The sequence below is a fragment of the Rhagoletis pomonella genome, unplaced genomic scaffold (genome assembly GCF_013731165.1).
Source record: "Rhagoletis pomonella isolate Grant_MI unplaced genomic scaffold, Rhpom_1.0 Rhpom_scaffold_00360, whole genome shotgun sequence".
In the NCBI taxonomy this organism is placed as follows: domain Eukaryota; kingdom Metazoa; phylum Arthropoda; class Insecta; order Diptera; family Tephritidae; genus Rhagoletis; species Rhagoletis pomonella.
Genome location: NW_023458914.1, coordinates 4,896 through 24,984, shown reverse-complemented (window position 1 = coordinate 24,984; position 20,089 = coordinate 4,896). Strand labels below are relative to the sequence as shown.

The 20,089-nt window shown below is 35.9% G+C and overlaps 2 protein-coding genes across 2 annotated transcripts in view; both read right to left on the bottom strand.

The window, feature by feature from the left end:
* LOC118750688 (G-box-binding factor-like) overlaps nucleotides 1–6,464 on the bottom strand; it is a 34,293-nt gene extending 27,829 nt beyond the window's left edge. The window contains exon 1 of the mRNA XM_036485419.1: nucleotides 6,407–6,464. Within this exon, the coding sequence (XP_036341312.1) occupies nucleotides 6,407–6,464 (58 nt within the window). The remainder of the gene's footprint in view (nucleotides 1–6,406) is intronic.
* A 189-nt stretch (nucleotides 6,465–6,653) lies between these two features.
* On the bottom strand, nucleotides 6,654–17,891 carry LOC118750689 (embryonic polarity protein dorsal-like). Its single transcript, XM_036485420.1, is given in 5 exon segments — nucleotides 6,654–9,420; nucleotides 16,769–17,160; nucleotides 17,224–17,402; nucleotides 17,469–17,671; nucleotides 17,673–17,891. Coding segments are annotated over 5 exon segments (2,949 nt in total). The 5' UTR covers nucleotides 17,868–17,891; the 3' UTR covers nucleotides 6,654–7,440.
* Nucleotides 17,892–20,089: the final 2,198 nt, after the last annotated feature.

The window sequence follows — 20,089 nt, the reverse complement described above, 5'->3', positions numbered from 1 at the left end:
GGCAAAAAAAAAGGCAAAATTTAAATTTAATTTTTTAATCAAGGAAGACATGAAACGTGTGATTCTTTAATTTGTTTACAGATACGATTAAGCAGACAAAATAGGCAAATGCGTTAAAATCCTAACCCTGGTAATAATATTATCGCGAACATATGTACATACGTTAAAAATGTAACACCTGAAGCGCTGTTTTTATGAGGTGTCAAATATAATGTATATACCATCAATTTTTTTAAACATTCCTCAATGTTTTTCATGGAAGGGACGTTGGGAAAGCAGCTGTGACGTAGAGCTACCGGAAAGAACAACAGCGGAACTCATCAATCAAGTTTTGATTGCTTAATTAAAGTTAAACCTATTTAAATTAAACAAATAAATAAATAAAAATAAACTTCAAATTTACTTAACCCTAGAATACTAACCTTATTTTTTATTCCTTTAATACTAACGTTCGCCTGTGGGGCTACTTTGAAAAAAAAGTACAACTTCTGTCTTTCTAAAACCTTAAATTTGTTTAAAAAATGGGCTTAAACATATTTCATATGTTTTTAAAGTAAAAAAATAAAATAATTTAATAATATTTTTAATATTAATAAAAATAAGTCGTATTGAAAATAACACATATTTTATAATCTTTTTGAAAGGGGTCATTTTAAAAAATTAAAAAAAAAAACATATAAAAGCGAACGCACTCAAACAATCCATAAATTATCTTAAAGGTATTCCTATTTACTTTCACACTTAAAAGGAATTAGTTGTTTATCTTTTCTATTGTGACCTGTACTTAAAAGTGAAATGGACTTTTTGTATTACATTGGGCCTTATGAATAAAAACTAAGCAATGCTTTTTTCTTAAAATTTCAGATCCTTTACGTAAAGTTATTCGAATAAATCAAGCAAAAGGTTTGAAACCTTAAGAAAAAGCAACTGCTTAGTTTTTATTCATAAGGCGCATCCACTGAAATCTTCTTCCAAATTGTTCTCACTATCGGTTCCATTCAACGATATTTCTTCCAACCATTTTAGAACTTGTTCTTCATAGGAACCCCTCTCGAAAAGAAAAAAAAATAAAGTTCAAAACAGAAAATAGCCAACAAACATGTTAAAAACTGAAATAAGTACAGCAAACAAAATTACCTTTACTACCAACGTTCGCCTGTCAGGCGTGAAGAGGGCGTGGAACTCAGCCGCGCAAGGCCACTGTACAATGTGCGTTTGCTAACAGCCTCATACAGCGCTAAGCTGAGTTGGCGCGAACATTTACTTTGATCATTAAAAGCGTTCCTGAAATATCGCCCGGAAACCGAATTCGTTCCGCCTCACAGGCGAACGTTAGTATTCTAGGGTTAAAAACGTCAGCCAGTGAAATGTAATTTTTTATTTTTCATTTCACATGCTCATTCTCATTTTTACTCTCCCGAAAACTTGACGTTAAACCATTCACGCATGGTACAATAATTACAGGTATTGTCTTCCCAGAGAGTTTTGCTTCACAACGAAATTCGTGCTCCCTTATTTTCATTTTGACGGAGTTCAATGTTGATTCTTTTACTTTTATTTGGCTTTGCTTTTTATTTTCGCTCAATTTCATTTTTATAGTTTTTCAAAACAAAATAAGAAACGTCTGAAATGAAGTGAGCATACAAATTTTTAATTTATTTACTAAGCAAATGTTTTTTTCGGCTTTTGCAAATTAAATAAGTCTTCTGTTCTGTTCTGTTTAAGAAATACGTGTATATTAGGAATGGTAATCCCGGGATCCCGATTTTTTTTAAGTCCCGAAAATCCCGAGATTATTTGTCTAGAATCCCGGGATTTCCGGGATTTGTAGTTTACACTGGTGGCAATAATAGAAACGCTTTATGTTGACCAGTTTTGGCTACATTTCTTTTGTTTATTTAATATTAAATTTTTTTTATAAATGTGTAGCTCAATATACATATAATACCAATTGTGCACACACAAAAAATTAATATATTCGCCAAACCAAGGGCCAAATGTAGTAAAATTGCATTCTTATTTTTTCTCTCTGACGTCAGGATTTTGAAAGAGAACTTTGAAATTTGAAAGATATGAGTAATTCAAAAAATTATTTAAAAATTTCAGTGCAATATACTTAAGAAACCAGTTAGGTATCAAATGAAAGAGAAGATTCGGTACAGTTAGAACACATTACATTTTTTGATCCGTAAGGGACGGGTAGGTATTGAAAATACTCTTTTATAATTTTATCCTTGAATATCCTTGAAATTTTTCAATTCTTATTTTTGAAAAAATTATATGTGAAGGACTAACATTATTAGCTTAAAAAAATAAAATAGATTAAAGGGGCATTTTTAATTCCTATTCGTCCTTGTGAACCACCCAAAAAAATTATTTCATTTAGTACCCATACTTTTGTTTTACATTGCATTGAATTTTTTAAAATAAATTTTGGAATTAACCATATCGAGCCCTAACCGCCAAACTAACGTAAGCCACATTTTTTTTCTTTTTGATGCAGAAATATTTCTAGAGCATCTAGATGCACTTCTGCATCGAAAAGAAAATTGTGAAAAAAATGTCGCTTACGTTATTTTGGCGGTTAGGACTCGATAAAGTCTTTTTATCTACAGTGGCGTGCAAAAATGGATGAATGGTGTTTCGTTTTTTATTATTTTTTTAATGTTTTTCAAGCTAAAATTTTTTTGATAATTTTATATAAAAATATGGTTCATGCTTTAACAAAAACTATATAAATGACACTTTCAAACTTTATACAAAACTTAGAAAAATTCCATAAATTTTTATCTGAATTTCGAGCTTTTTAACCAGAATTTTTTTGGGTATGCAGTTAACGAGCTTATATAATTCTAGTAAAATAAGTGCAAGTTTTGTGAAGCTAAAAAATCGCATTGATTTTTAATCATTTTTTTTGCCGACGGCTTTTTCGGATTTTTTCACATAAAAAGCGAAATTTAGAAAAACAGGCCTTGACTTTTTTTATTTTTACCGCAAAAGATCTTGCGCATATTTTTCCACATAAAATTTATATAGTTTTTGTTAAAGCAAGAACCATATTTTTATATAAAAATATCAAAAAAATTTTAGCTTGAAAAACATTGAAAATATTAAAAACGAAACAACATTCATCCATTTTTGCCCGCCACTGTAATTATGTGTAACATGAAGTAGACATTTATAAAAAATATAAATTTAGGATAAACAAAGGGAATATAGACGAAACTGGCCGAATTAAGGCGCTTCTTTTATTTCTGCCACTCGAATTATGAATTTCTTTCAACCAGAAAATAAATTTTTTGGCTTATTTTTTCCATCAGATATGTACACACTAAAGTATTATTAAATGCACATAAATTTAATTACTGTCTGTCGTTTTGTTACTTATGAAATAATTTTCACTTTAAATAAAAAGGTACGTTACAAACCCATTTACTTATTACATCGATGACTGAGTGGAAGATCGACCTATCTCGGCAGCCAGTTCGAAAACGCTTTATCTCAAAAAACTTTTCAAGAACGCCCTATTTCAAAGTTCGTTTCAAAAACGCCCTATCACAGCTGCCGATTCAAAAACGCCCTATATCAGCATATTTTCAATACATTTTTAAGTGAGATAGGGCGTTTTTGAACTGAACTTTGAGATAGGGTGTTTTTAAATTAAATTCTGAAATAGGGCGTTCTTGAAAAGTTTTTTGAGATAGAGCGTTTTCGAACTGGCTGCCGAGATAGGTCGATCTTCCACTCAGCTATCGATATGGTAGGAGAGCTTCTCAAACCATATTGATGCGATTTTTTCATGTTAAGTCATTGAAAAATAGTAAATATCTAAATCCCGGGACTGATCCCGGGATTGAACCAACGACATCCCGAAAATCCCGGGATCGCAAAAATCGAAAAAATTAACCTCCCTAGTGTAAATACATACTAGGGATGTTGCGAATGTGGAATTTTAGACATCCGCGGATGCGGATGCGAATGCGGATGTCATGTATTTTTAAGAAATAATTTTGGCGGGTAAATTAGGTAATTTAGGTAAATAAAAAATGGAAAGGTTAATAATTTGTAATAACCGGCCTTATCCTGAGTTTTGCCCGAAAAAAAAAATTTGTATTCCGCCCATTGTAAATATGTACATGAAATCCAAAAGTGAAAAGTGAACCCGTTCGGGGAAAATTAAACTCATGATAAGACTGAATGTTTTTTAGTACTTGAATTTAAAAATTGGAAGATTGTACTTAATAAAAACTTCTTGAAGGGCCGTAAATCAAACCTGTGCCACTATATAACTACTCGCTCGAGGCGACAAACTTGAAATGGGCAAAATTGTAAATTCTTTTCGATTGACGCTGCACCCGTTGAGAGGACTTTCAGTTATATTTATTTATTTTTATTGCGGTGCAATAATTACTTTTTGAGAATTTCATCGGGTCTGCAAATGTCGGATGTATCCTCCTGACTTTCATCTTCACAATCTAGCATCATGGCACAATCGTTGTTTAAACACCGTTTTTTTTTCGAAAGAATTCTTCATTCTCATTCTTTTGGTTGTTTCGGAATTTGTCACGTCATCAGCGTTTTTCGAATTTAGTTTTTGTAACTCATTTTTAATGCTTTCTTCTGTGACAGAGACTGAAAATAACAGTTACTTTATTCCGAGTTAAATTTGGCCTAATAATTTTTATTCCGAAATAAAAGTCCTATCCGGATAATAAAGAAACCGCTTATCCAAATTAAACAAATTTGGTATCATATGAAAGAGGACTGAAATAGCTTTTAAACAGAAATAACGAATGAAGGTTACCACCTCTATTTATATTTTTTTATAACTTAATACTAAAGAAATTCATGTAAATACATACCCGACCCAATGTTTGTTCTATGTTAATTAATTAACATTTTTATTGAAATATTTTTCAATGTGTGGCTTTCCTCTTTGAGACATTTCAGTTTTAAAGCTATTTAAATCCTCTTTCATTGGATACCAAACTTGTTTTATTTGGATAAGCGGTTTGTTTATTATCTGGAAAGTACTTTCGGAATAAAATATATTTGGCCAAGTTTAACTCGTAAAAAAAATAACTGTAATTTTCGGTCCCTTCAATATTCGCATTCGCAAAAAATCGGCATTGATTTTCGCGAATGCGAAAGCAAATGCGAATGTTAAAATTAATGCGGAAGCTGATACATACATACATATATGGTATATGGGTTGTGGAAGTATCCCTATTCCATAGCAGTAAACCTTTTAGTGTGGGCAACAATGATGTTTTTTAAATAAGGCAGATCGGAATATGCGCTCTCTGGGAAGACAATGCATGTAATTATTGTACCATACTTCTACCTCTGTTTATTTGCCTTGGATGTATATGCGTGTAAAAAAACACGCTTTAAGATACGAGTACTTAAGTGTAAATAAGTGAATCCAAATCCGAAGTCGGTTTTGGCCTAACGTGCCTCAAATTTTTTAGTAAACTGCAAAAAGGCCACTGGGTCTGAGCTAAACCATAGGTGGCGCATTTAAACAAAGCTACTGTTTATGGCGTGTTGAAATAACTTTTTTTATTTCCTGAAGTTTAAATTAGCACTGAATTGCTCAATTTTACAGGTTTAAAATTGTCCGAGGTTTTGCAGAGGGAACAATTCGCAGTGTTAACTTCGCAGTTGTCTGCATGGAAAATGCATTGAACTGGAACCAGTACTAACCACGAAAATTAGGTTAAGTATGTGACTATTTCTGATCTGGTACAATTGCTTTCAGGGGAATGAGAAGTATATAGATTGTGTAACTTGACCACCACCAAAAGTAAGAAATTTACCCTTAATCTACTAATATTAATGGCATGGATAAAGACCAGCAATACTATTAATGGTATAGCTATAAATATATATACATACATATTGTCACCATAGATGCAAAATGCCCCATGACACCTTTTTTTTGCTTCTCCTTACAATTTTCAAAATTGTCAAGAAGGGCCATATGCATTGACGTTGACGGTATATCGAGCCCTAACCCCCAACATAAAGTAAGGGAATTTTCGTTTCAATAGTTTCTTTTTGATGCAGAAATGCTCATAGAGCATCTAAGGGTCGTTTTTTCAATGTCAAGTTAACACAAACCGGAGCTAGAATCTCCGGTTAAATACAACGATTGCCTTATCGATCCCATGCTAGTATATGAATGATGACGAAAACGTCTATAATGTTGTTTATCTGGGAGGTAGTGATGAACAGACATTGAAGAATCGGCCCTAAATGGTTCGGGGTTAGGGCTCGATATTCTTAACCATACTCTGCCCCACAACCAATATCATAACCAGTACCAATATCAATACTTTCACAACTAATCAATATCAATCGCCGAATAGTAGACTAGACGAGCAAAAGTGGAAATTACACTTACGACCACCTGGATGATCACTTTGGATCTTCTTTTGTTGCTGTTGCAGCGAAGAATGCATTAAATCACCGTCAGTCCGTTGACGTTTTCGTCTTAATTCCTCTGGTCCTATAAGCAAAAGAGTTTTCAATTTATTATCTTCACCATATAAAACAATTCTACTGGTACATCGCAATAAAAAGGGCTCTTAAAATACTTTTTACGTATTTCGTTAATTAATTCATATACATACATACATGACTTCAAAATCTCAGCTAAACAAATCTTAAAATTAAATATATAGTAGTTCAAATTTATAAATAGGTAAGTTTTTTTTAACCTTGACTACAATAGTGTACATAGTTTTTGCAAAAATTTTAGAGTTATCCAATGCTTTTGTAAGTACAATATATAGTTTTAACAATTTTCGTTTCTTATTTTTAAGTCTAAGAATGACGTTGTAATGACTAGTATTAAAATTTCTTTTTCAACGCACTGCATTTATCAAAATTCTATGAGTGACGTTTCCTTTGACAAATGTCATTTATAAAAAGCGTTGTACAAACGCATGCAAATTCAGCTTTAGTAACGAAGTCCAAGGGACGTTTTCCGCCTACGACTGTCAAAACAAAATGCTTTATTTCAATTAAAATTGATTTATACATGCAAACGTAGATATGTATGTATATACATATACATACTATGTATGTACATATGAGCCTTCCAAGGTTTATTGGGGCAAAATACCAGTTAAAGGTATTTATCGATACAAAAAACAATTACAACAAACATTTGTGCTTGGCTGCTTTGGAACAGCGGTTCCATTAAACCAGCAAACATTTCATTTTTTTAATTCAAAAATTGGCTAATTAAAGTGGTTGCAGGAAGATACAAATTGGCTAATAAACAACGTACTGCCTTCCACACTCTTATAAGTCGCTATAATTCTTACGCTGCTCACAAATTCCGTATAAATACGGCCAAAAAAACATATTTTCTCAAGAAAAATTTTATTTAAAAGTAACCAAGCTCTAGTTAGAAGAGCAAACTACTCCCTTTCAATTGATGTTGTTCGCTGCCGCCAACCGCCTACCGATCTCATCGGGAGTCAAAATTTCGCCCGCGTCGACAGCTGCGTAGTAAGCCGAGGCTTCATCAAACTCGATTGTCGACGCCTGGGGCGGTATGCTAGTGTACAAAGCGAAATGTTCCGCTTCTGTTAAATCTACATCGGGATCGAGTTGGACATTGAAGGCCCCCTCGCATAGATTACGCAAGCTTTGGCGATCTGCTATGGCTACCAGCTCCATATTACCCTCACATATTGGAATATCTGCAAGCTGCAAGGCGGATACAGTTTTTCGATCGAGTGTATTACTCAGAGTTACCGTACTGGCGTGCGAATAGGCCTCATTCTGTGGCAGACTATTTACACTGTCACCTTTCAGTGGTATGTGTATGACGTCGGCGGTTAGACGTGGTGGACGTTTACCGGAAACGCTACTTACACTGCGGCCCACTGGGCGGCTTGGCTTGGCTCCCTTATTGGGGCTTGTCGGTAGAGATGTCGGTTGTAGTGATTTAACTGAAGCGCGATTATGATCGTTCAGACGGAAGTGAGCAATACTTGGTTCGCGGCTCATATTCGGTGTGGTTCCCTTGGAATTGGAGCCGGAAACCTGACCACTTTGACTTAGATCTGATTTACTTTTACGGCGGGAGAAGATCTTCGAGAAGAAACCTGGTTTCTTTTGCTTCGGTAAGGTGTTTGAATTACTTGGATTGTTAGGTTTCGGGGGCAAACGTTTTGAAAGTGGCGATTGGTCGGGCGTCTTTTTGATGATGATCGGCGCAGGCGAGCGAGATATGCTCTCTGCTGCTTCGCCAGCATTGGCCTCAAACGCTCGATTTTCCACCGTCGTACCATCCTGCTTGCGTATACGTTTTGGTGGTAAGGGTGGCAATTTCTCTTCCTCGGCTGCAGTCACATGCAGTTGAGGTGATGGATATTTCAAAGAATTTGGACGTGGCGGTAAAGCCGCTTGTTGGCTTCGTGGTTGGTTGAGCGGTAGCATTGGCAGCTGCTCCAGCGCAGCAACGGCGGCATCAGCACTCAATGCGAAATGGTCTACATGATCGTAATGTAATGCGTCCTCTGTTGCAAGTTGTGAGGCTGGTGGGGTAGGTGGCATCAAAACGTCTAATGGTATATCTACTGGGTTTTTAAAAGCTTTCTGTAAACTACTATACGTGGCCGCATCATCAAAACTGTCATCTACCTCCATCGGGTATCTCTGAGCACCCTGTTTAGTTTTAACATCATTTACTTCACTGAGCTTAGCAGTGTATGTGTCACGATGCAGGACATGACGCGTGTAGATTTCATCGAGTTCGGCGGCCTCATCCAAAAGCGCTGTAAGCACCTTATCCTCATCGATGGAGGCTATAGAAGCCGCACCGTCGGGCGGTGGCGAACCTTCGTTCTGCTGCAAGTCGTTGGATTTCATCCACTCATTGATTTTTTCGTTAACAGAGATCACTTGCTGTTGTTCTGATACGGGAAATACGGTTTGCGGTGCTACACCCGCTTGCACCTCCTCTGGCTGTTTTTGAACTTGTTGCGGCGCTGCAGCTTGTTGCAGCTCTACATATTGTTGGCCCACTTGTGCTTGGTTCAGCTGTTGTTGATCTGGTTGTTCCAGCTCGCGTACTTTTTCGTCTATAATCGCATCGATTTCATTCTCCCTTCGCCGTTTGTCCGCTTCTTCTGCTTCCACTATGATTGCATTATTAAAAAGTTGATCCACCTCCTGGTGTGGAGCTGCGGTCGGCGTATTTAAATCTATAACCTCTAAAACAGCTGGTTTTATCGCGCCAGCTGCGGCTAATATTTCTTCAAATATGTCTTCGTCAGGCTTCCTTTTGAGCATACGACGTAAATTCTCTATAGAGTACCTACCCGATTCCGCCGGCACATATTCAAACTTCACACGATCGCTGACAGCTCCATCTGAAGGTCGTTGCAGTTGCACAAATACCTGTGGGAGGGGGAAAAGTGGAAAATTAAGCATTAAGAATATCGCTAGCCTAGAATTAAAACATGTTAATTCCAGTTTTTTTTTCAAGTTTTACAAGGGAGAAAAAACCTTCGTAAGCCAATTTTCTTCAAATTTAAAAAAAAAATCGGTAATAGCATTTTGGCTTAAAGGGCACATACAAGATACCAGTATGCTGGCGCCATCAAGTGTTGGTGCCAGCCGATTGACAGTGTATGGCCTTGTGGTGTGATTGTACCAGCTGCTGGCGTGACATCAAAAACGATTTGATATTTTTATGATTGTATCAGCATTATGGTGTTTTGAATGGTGAGATTAGCCCTTTTTTAAGTAAAAAGTATTTTGGCTTAAACTTCTTACATTATATGAGTCAAAGCCGTGTTTGTGGTACATTAAAGTTAATAGTATTGCAGTTGTAAAATAAAAAGCCGATGTTTAACCAAATGGTAGAAATATTATGAAATTTCGCTTCTACTCATTTCGATATTTTCCGGTCCTCATTTGTAAAAAAATAAATATTGTACCAGTATGCTGGATGTTATATGCTTCGAACTTGATGGTAAAATCACTCGATACTCACAGCAAGCTGGTGTCGTGTATTTCCCCTTTTATGCAAGCAAAACATAACTCCATACGAATTGGCAGATCTCGAAGTTTTTCTTTAACAGCGGTCGCCCCTCGGCTGACAATGGCAAACCACCGAGTGTATTTCTGCCATGAAAATGGCTTCTCATAAAAATACAATCGCCGTTCGGAGTCGGCGTAAAGCTGTAGGTCCCTCCCCTTTGTGTGACAACATCAAGGCGCACGCCACAAATTGGAGAAGAAGCTCGACCAAACACTAAAATATGTGTAAGCGCCAACCTGTTATATACATGTACATAAGTTTCGTTTTTTTGAACTATGCATTTTAATTTTCATTGCTAGCGAATTCTGGCTAAAATAGCCAGTCTCACGAAATAAATTTAAGTGAAACATGGTTTTTTTTTTTGAATTTAATATGGGAACTGACAGATTTGTTACTTAGATTGCTCTCGTGAAACCGCCAGTTAGAGGTTATGAATTATCCCATTAGAGTAAGTGGGCCCTGAATTTACCAAGATTAATATTTTTCAATGATATTCAGGCAGCGCCGAGCTTTGTAGTCGAAAAGTACACAGTGTAAATTTTGTTGCAAAATCCCAAATAGTTTTTTTTAATCAATAATAGAAATTATTCTGTGTTTTGGAATTTTTTATTTTTCTTTGAAAGTAAGTGTCTGAATGAAACAAGTTTTTGCGTGCAGATTTTTTGGGTGCAGAAATGCACGCATTTTTTTCTTAGATAAATGCAGAAATGTTTATTACATAAGTTGTTGTTAAAAATTTTCGTCCACGAGGCGCAGAAATTGTTTAAATGTTCAATTGTTCATGAAAAAATTTTTGAAATGCAAAAAAAAAAATTTATTTTTTATTGTATAGTTTAATGTTTTTTAAATCTGCACCCAAAAAATTTTTTCATTCGGACTATTAATTTCAAAGTAAAATAAAAATTTCCAAAACACTACAAAAATTTTTCAATTGTTGATTAAAAAAAATCTATTTGGAATATTGCAACAAAATTTACACAGTGTACTTTTCGACTTCAAAACTCGGTGTTGCCTGAATATCATTGAAAAATATTAATCTTGGTGAATTTGGGCCCACTTGAGGAAGCCTTAACCATTATTATTTTTATTATCGTTTATCAAAAACCCTTTGTTACACAGGGAAATTTTCTTTGACAAGAAAAATTGTACGAGCTCTTGATGGATGTGACGGGAAAAGTCGTTTCAGTGAATTTGCCCGAAAGGACTATGGCCCATTTCATTATAATTTGATTTATTTATTCAAATAGAATATAATTTCTGTTAGCAGTGCAATTAAGCTTTAAATATTTTAACTGCCTTCAGACAATTACTTAATTTTTCTCTGAATTGTTTTTTTTTGCCGATATACGTAAATGCATATCTGTGTTCGTATGGAATAGTAGCTTATGTCGAAAGGCTGGCTTTTGTATAATGCGGCATTCGCAGCATACGATTTCGAATGACTCACTGGCGCCGAGCCGTTGAAGAACCTTGGGCAAATAAACGTGCAAGAAGTAGTTCCGATACCAGCAAGTCAATATTCTCTCATCAAAAAATTCCTTGTCGTTTAACGAATAAAGGGAGTGCCGCATTATATTTCTTATTTATTCATCGATTTTCTTCATAAGTCATTTGATTTTTTTTTTTAACAGAACAGGCTTCAGCACAAATTAAAAAATTTGGCACAGAACACGTTATTTTAAAAATTTTTTTTCTGGTAAAGTTTGATTTTTTTAATTTTTTCATTATAGATTAAATAAAACTGGAATGATTATTTAATTTGTCAGAAACTATATCCCCGATCGGAAAGTAATGTATATAAGATTTGTGGAGATATTTAATAGCTTTCATTTGTCGTTTTTTATATTAAGGTTTTTAAATTAAAACGTAAGATATATGTGATTAAAAGGAACCAATTTTTGCTTTAAGCTGAATATCGGTAAATTGAAAATATCTCGAAAACGTATCCATAGAAAAAAATTAACTCGATTTCCGGAATCTCCGAACAGTTCTACGTAGGTATTGAATAGTGGCATCCATAGAACATTTTTGCTGTAAACCAGTGTAATTAGTAAGTTGATTTAAAAATTGTATATAGGGATCATCCGGCTCTGTATCAAGTTATTCCCTCAACTTCAAAGCACTTCCATTTAAAAAGGGTAGAAACCTGGCTGCAGTCGACAATGAGCGAAAATGAATTGAACGGTAAACTATAAATAAATTTATAGTTCAATTGTTTATTACTTCGTCTTTAGGTTTGTGTCTTCTAAGCGTACATCGAACGTTTTGTATTACAGAACCAATCTAAGATTATTGATAAAACTATAGACCAGTTTGGTGAACAGCCAAGACATTTACTTCTTAAGTAATTACAGCAGATGGCAGAAAACACATAGCGCACATAAATTTCTATAATAAAAATAGCATATTCGAGGCTGCTAATATATCTATTTTAAATTATAGTTAAAACATTGGTTAAACTTTACTACAGAAAAATAAAACAGAATTTTCTGTAGTTAAGTTTAACTAATGATTTATTTGTACTTTGAAATAGAAAAGTTAACAACCCTTAATGAATTTTTTATTTATTACACGGTGTGACAAAACAAAAGAAATTAACACAAATATTTAGCATAAAAAATCTGCATACTCAATATGTTCAATACGTACATACATATGTCTATAATTTAAGAGAAGATATTTCGAGTAATATTATAGAGTATACGGAAAAGTTCATTTTTTTACATTTTGTATTTTGAATAACGGATGGTCCGGCTATTTGGTTTACTATACAGGTATGTACAGCTACGAATTTAAAAAATGCATCAAAGTTTATTTGAGATATTCGACTGCAAAGCTTTTGACTGCCATTCACCTGGGAGGGGCCAGAAGTAATTCGTGTGCTTACGATTCAAATCGCAGCTCACTTCGTCCGGATATTTACAGCCGTGAAACCTTTGGGTAGCGACCGAACACATCTTGGGGAGCGAGCTAAAGTGAGAGGGCGTAACACCCCGCGTGCGCTGGGTTTGGGTCCCGCCACGTTAAAACCCTGCCCAATGGAAAAAAACACATACCTCGGATGATACCCCCTTATTTTGATGACGATCACGGCAAACATAGGAAGGACTATGATTTGAGGGTATGCACCTGGAATATCCGAACCTTTAATCGGGAAGGTGCCTCTGCCCGGCTGGTTGATGTCCTAGGGAAAATAAAGGCTGACGTCACCGCCATCCATGAAATGCGATGGACGGGACGAAGAAGGTAAGCGTGGAGCCTTTCGACGTCTACTACACTTGCCACTTAAAGGAGCACAAGTCGGTGTTGGACTTGTGCTGGGAGAGAGACCGGCGTTTACTCTAGTGGACGAACGTCTAGCCACAATTCGCACCAAAGCGAGATTCTTCAACATCCGAGGCATCCAAGGATCTCTTAACTTAGGGCGTACATATTAGCGCTGCCCTGACACGTATCAAAATCGTGCTTGGTGATTTAAGGGCCAAGGTGGGCAATGAAGGGATCTTTGGCGCCAGTGTCGGAAAATTCAGCCTCCACATAGAAACGGCGGACTGGGGCTGATCGACTTCGCCGGAGCCCGAAACTGGGCAGTATGTAGTACTGGGTTCTAGCATAAAAAGATCCATCAAGCTACATGGGTGTGTCCAGATCGAAAAACGGGAAACCAAATCAAGCATGTTGTGATAGACGGAAGGCATGCTTCCAGTGTTTTAGATGTGCATACGTACACTCCGAGGGCCAAACATCGACTCGCACCACTGTATTGATGCAGCGAATATACGACCCCACCTCGATGCAGCAAAAAAAGGGCCCCAACAATGCAAAGAAAGTTCAACGTCGAAAATCTGCAATCAAAACAGACGACCAATGGATTCGCCGCTCGACTCTCACACCTGCTGTGAGAGAGCACTCTTCAACAAACCGACATACGCGAGCAGTGAAACTACATTTCCCACGCATTACTGGTACATGAGGAGTGTCAAGAAGCTGCTTGAAATGCTGGCCGACAGCAAAAACACCCAAAATTTTTAGCGGAGAGTTGAGCGACTTACGGAAGGTTTCAAGACTCCTGTACTCAAATTATGGTGGGAACACTTTTCGAACCTTTTGAATGACAGAAGCACTGAAAGGAGTGAAGAAGACGAACCTTAGTCCCCAGTCGATGACGATGGAGTCGATATCCCAGCGCCTGACTAAGGCGAGGTACGAATAGCCATTATGTTGATGAAAAGTAACAAAGCTGCTTGAGCTGTTGAGCTATTCAATTACGATGGCAAGGAGCTAATAAGGTGCATGCCCGACGACTGGAACTCAAGTGCGCTCTGCCCAATCCACAAGAAAGGCGACCCCGCCATGCGTGCCAACTACCGCGGGATCAGCCTTCTAAGCATAGGTCGTAAGGTCTTATCGAATATATTATGTGAAAGATTGAATACCACCGTCAATGAACTGATTGGGCCTTATCAGCACTGTTGCCAACTTGGTGCTTTTCGCGCCAAATTTAGTGCTTTTCTTTATTCAAAACACGAAAATTTTAGAGTTTAGTGCTTAGTGCGTTTTTTTGGTGATTTTGTTTTTAGTTTGAAGACACCAAATCTGTAAATTTTAACAAAAAGGTGGCAAAATATATAGCAATCGTAAATGTTTTAAGCCACTTTACAAAAATATAAACAAAATCATGTCACAATGACAATCATATGGGAGAGAGCATATATTGACCAACAAATTATGTAGCAGCAATTTCAATCTTGACAAAATTACATTCGGTAATTCGCCATTGCTGGGACCAGGAATCGCCCTTTAGACCTTTAGTTTGGGCTGAATTTGTTATATTTTTTTACGTCTATTCAAAAAAAGCAGCGGCATCTCCTAGCAGTAAAATTAATATCTAAGGAACCTTTTGAAAAAAGGGAATAATCAAAATTGGGTGGCATTTGAAGAGTGGACAGATTTTTTGACACACAATTTTTTTCCCACTATGCGCCAGTGAATACGCTCAAATAATTGCGTTTTCTTTTCTCGAGAAATATGTCACCTTCTCATATGGCAACATTATCAGGGTGCAACATTTTAAAGAAAGAGAACGCAATATGCATGTGAAAATATTGAGAAAGGAACACGAAAGCTTGACAGCCCTGGCGCAGGGCAGAATAAATACAACATTATTTCGAGAAAAGAAAACGCTATAATACACATTAAAAAGGAAAATCAAATTTTGTTAGGTTTCAGGTATTAAGTGGTCGAAAGAAAAGTTTTTGATATTCCTTTAGTTCACAAGATCATAAGAGACAGCAGTGTAGATTTAAACTACCACATACTTCACGAAACTTCGTTTCTGGTTTTTGCTTTCGTTTCATAGGAATTGTAGAAAAAATTAAACAAAACGAAGAAAATTGTAACATTTAAATACTCCAATAAAAATTTGGTGCTTATTTCGAGAAAAAACGCGACTTTTCTTGGGTTTTAATGCTTTTTCAAATTAAAAACTTGGCCACACTGCTTTTTTTCTTAACAGCGGTCGTCCCTCGGCAGGCAATGGCAAACCTTCGAGTGTATTTCTGCCATGAAAAACAGCTTCTCATAAAAACACAATCGCCGTTCGGAGTCGGCGTAAAACTGTAGGTCCCTTCGCTTTGTGTGACAACATCAAGGCGCACACTACAATTCGGAGGTGAAGCTCGGCCAAACACTAACATATGTGTAAGCGCCAATCTATTATTATTATTTTTATTATTACATACACGCGCTGCTCATTTGCCAGATATACAACTTTCAGGTCAAGTCAAGTTAAGTCTTGCATAAACGAGGTTTTAGAAATCAAAAATCGACTTCACTTATTTTTATTTGTTTTGGTAAATACGTACATACACGCGCTGCTCATTTGCCAGATATGCACTTAGGTCTTTTTTTATGCGGTGATGCGTTCCTCAGAAAGCCGCATAAAAAAAATCCGCATAAAAAAGTTCTTTACTTTCATACAAAAACAGGGGATGCGTTCCAGCATTTTCAAAAACCGCATAAATTCAGATAGTCCATGTAAAAAATTCTAAAAAACCGCATAAAATAATCCAGTGAGGCATAATTAAGCAAAAAAAAAACTATTTATTTCTTCACTTCAACACTTATTATTCCATGTAAAACTGAACATTAATGGAATATGTTTTTGTTATTTTTTATTTTTTTTTGGCCTTTATAACAATTATATTCAACAATTTATATTGGGCTCGAGGCCGTTTTCCACATTAATGGAATAAATAAAATTTTATCTATTTTAACAAAAAAATAAAAATAAAAATACCACAATAAATACATGACTTATATAAGAATACAAAGACAAATTATTTATCAGAAGCATTGTCTCTTACACATTGAAAAAAGTAATAAAAACTGTCAAAAAAGCAAAATCGCTACTGCGAAATAATGATTTGAAACCCCGCATAAATTCAAATCCGCATAAAAAAAGCCGCATAAAAAGAGACCTAAGTGTACATATGTATATACCATTTTGATGTCAAGTTAAGTTAAGCCTTGCATAATAGTTCTTAAACAAAATTTAAATTTTTTTGGACAATTGATTTCCTCCATCACCCTCCCCCACGTTTCATATGTAGAGTTTTGCATGGCCTAGCAGTTCTACGTAAAAAAATGGACTTCCGAACTTTCTGACATGACCTTGTATCAAATTTTCTTGTAAGTTCTTACCTCGACTGGTTCGGTAATGTTGGTCCTATGGAACTTAGGTGTCCTAAATGTAATTGCAGTCTGTTTGTGTACATCGTTGTGCTCGAATTCCCCAAACGCTTGCCAAATAGTAACACCATCTTTCTCTTCAAAGAAACGCACAGCAATATCCTCTTTGGCTACCTTCTCGCAGAGTAAAATGATTTTCGTGTTGCCCAGCACTGTAGCCGAACAACTGCATATACGACTAATAACGAGATCTGACATAGCCTTTTTGTCATAAATTGGTTCGGAGACGACAGGAGGCAGAGGCACCGTAAAGCGACCCATGTCACCTTTCAAAAATACTTGAAAACACAAACGCACTGCATTCAAGTCTATACTGGTGGGCTGAAAACGATGTGAAAATCCAGCTGAAAAGATACGAAGAATTCAGATTTTTATCAAATATCCAAAGTCCTCTTTTGGACACTAACTTTTGAAGGGGTCGACCCGAATGTCTTCTCGTGCCTTTAGAGCGCTTTCAATGTCCTTTTTCTTGACGCATTGTATGCCCAAATTACTGAAAACGGCACGCATCGTTTCGCTGTTGATTTCTAAGGTACAAACGCCTTTCTTGCAGCCCTCCTTTCCTACCAAATTGTGCGGATGTGGTCTAATCAGGAAAATGTAAAAGTATTTTAAAATCTAGTTGAAAGATAAATTACTATGTGTTACTCACCGATATGGGGCATCTTTAGTCACACAGGACACGACTACAACGGCACGTCCCTTGTAACCAACAATTTCGATGGTGGGAAAGGTTTTCATTTCTGGCGTGGAGTTCACGCCCGGTATCGAACCAGCAGAACGACCTTCGCACTCGTAGCGAAATCTCAATGCTTTGCTAGCGGGTTGCTCCACAATTTTCACATATGCTTTTTTTTGCTATTTTTTTATTGGGTGTCGCTTGCTGCTGAGACGACGATTGTAAATCTGCCTGTGATTGTTTCGGCTGGGCACCATTATAATTGAGGTTCTGCTGTTGGTGGTGTTGTGGAGACTGCTGGTGTAGCTGCTCGCCATTTGGACTCACATTTTGTCCTCCGCCCATAAGGGCGTTCCCTTGGTTAGTATACATATTTGGCGCAAATATAAGTTTGCTGTAAAAGAAAAATGAAAATGCTTTCTGATTAAAATTATGTAAATTTAAGAAAGCAGCGAAAAACTATATATCGTTTTCCACAAAGTAGTATGAACATAGATTTATTTATTATTTATTTTGGTAAATATGTAGAATCTTATGTATGTATATTGAAATGCCTAAGACTTTAGTTTATTGAATTTCTAATTCGATTTTTTGTCTAAAAATTTCAGAATTCTTGCAATGTATGAATCGATGTGTATATATATACATATTTATGGACCAATTTTTCACACACGCTTTTCAGTACATTTCGTCTCTTTGACGATATTTCTTCTCTCTCTGCGTACTCTAGCTAATTTAATTTTGCACCAAAAATAAATCCTGCGTACATCGCTCTGTCACCGAATTGATGCTGATGGCCGAGTAGACGTTTCGCTTTATCCCGATGTATCTTTCTTCTTCCGACCAAATTCTGTGATGATCACTATTTAAGTTGTCGGCAAATACTGAAACTCAAAAATTTTTAAAAGCGATTCCAACGACCTCCGGTCCATTAGTCTACGCGAAGCCGAAGAAGAAATTTATTTCATACAAAAGAGAAAAAGTGAGCCGCAAGAATCGTCAGCCAAGCCGAAAATAAATTTTTGTACCTTCATAAATGTCCAAACGATAACAGATTTTCAACTTTAAACTAACGCAAAATTATTTAAACATGTGCCGTGGCTAAAATACATAAATATGTATGCATGCGCGTATGAAGATACATATGTACATATCGTCGTTTAAAATGCAAAACCGCGTATCAGCAAAATGCAAAACCGCATATGTGAGATTGCATAAATTATTTTCTAGAGAGTAAAAACACTAATATTTCAAAATGGTTATCTTTTTTTATAAAGCAATTGCATTTCTGGCAAGTATATTTCAGGACGAATGGATAAGGATTTAGCCAAGAGCTTGTGTGAGCAAATCCAATTTTCGGCAGCCAATGTCAGTTACGCGGTTTTGCAGAACGACAATACGCGGTTTTGTACTTTAAACGACGATATGTATGTGCATTGTACATACATATGCCCTGCCAACAATTGGAGGCGAATTTTATCGCCTATCGCCGCGATGTCACTACTTCGTCACTATTGAAAGTTAATAAGGGTATAGTAGCTCAAAACAAGAAACATTTCTATCGCTTTATAACTTATTCGAGTTAAGAAGTTTTGATTTTGGATGAAAAAAGGTGAACCTTGTGACAGCGCTTTGGGTGTTGAAACAGCTTTAAAGAATCAGTCCGAATGCAATATTATTAATTTTGTCAAAATCACCTCACATTCGAACTGCGCACATTCTTTAAGTTTTTCCTTGAATGGACCCACCATTAGAACGGGTCAAAAAAGTAGTTTGCGAAAAAAAACACCCCTTATTCGAAAGGAAGAAAGCAATTGTTTGGACCATTATAAAAAATGTATCGCAATATTTGCCATCAAAATGGTTAAATTAAACACTTTTTCTTCATATACACATGTACATATATACGCACTTATCACAACAACATTTTGCGAAACTAAGTATATTTCAGCCATTATCTAACATCCTTAAAGGCTCTATCTAATAGCTTTTTTTTCAATATTTTGAAGTTCCAATAGTTTAGTAAGCACCGAAATAACAAACTGGATTTTGGGCGAAAGTTAGTTAGGTCCTTTATAATATTAAGGTAACTATAAACATAAAAAGTATGTCGATATGTTTGCGAACGCAAACAGGTGGGTAAACTTTTTGCAAAGTTATTTTGCATTGTAATATTACGTTCTCATTGAGCCATTAACTCGAGTTTAACGTTTTGAGTTTATGAACAACTGTCAAGCGTTCACATTGGGGTGTTTAAGAAACTCAGAGTTTAATTTGACATTTTTTTGTTTACTTTTTCTTATTCTCATTTAGTCTGTTCCCGTACTACAGGAGTTAACACACACACACACATAAGTCTAGAATACCAACCGTTTAGCTATAAAAAAAACAAGAAATAAGGATCGATAGAACTTTTTACGCTAATTTCAACCATACCAAAATTGTTTGGTGCAAATAAAAACCAAAGCCAATAAAAGAGGTTAAAGTTCAACTTAACTATTTCTTATGTGTTTAATATCTCAGAAACTAGTTAACCGATTAAAAAATTATTGATGCTAGTTTCAACATAATTTAAATGCCTTTTATGCAAGCTA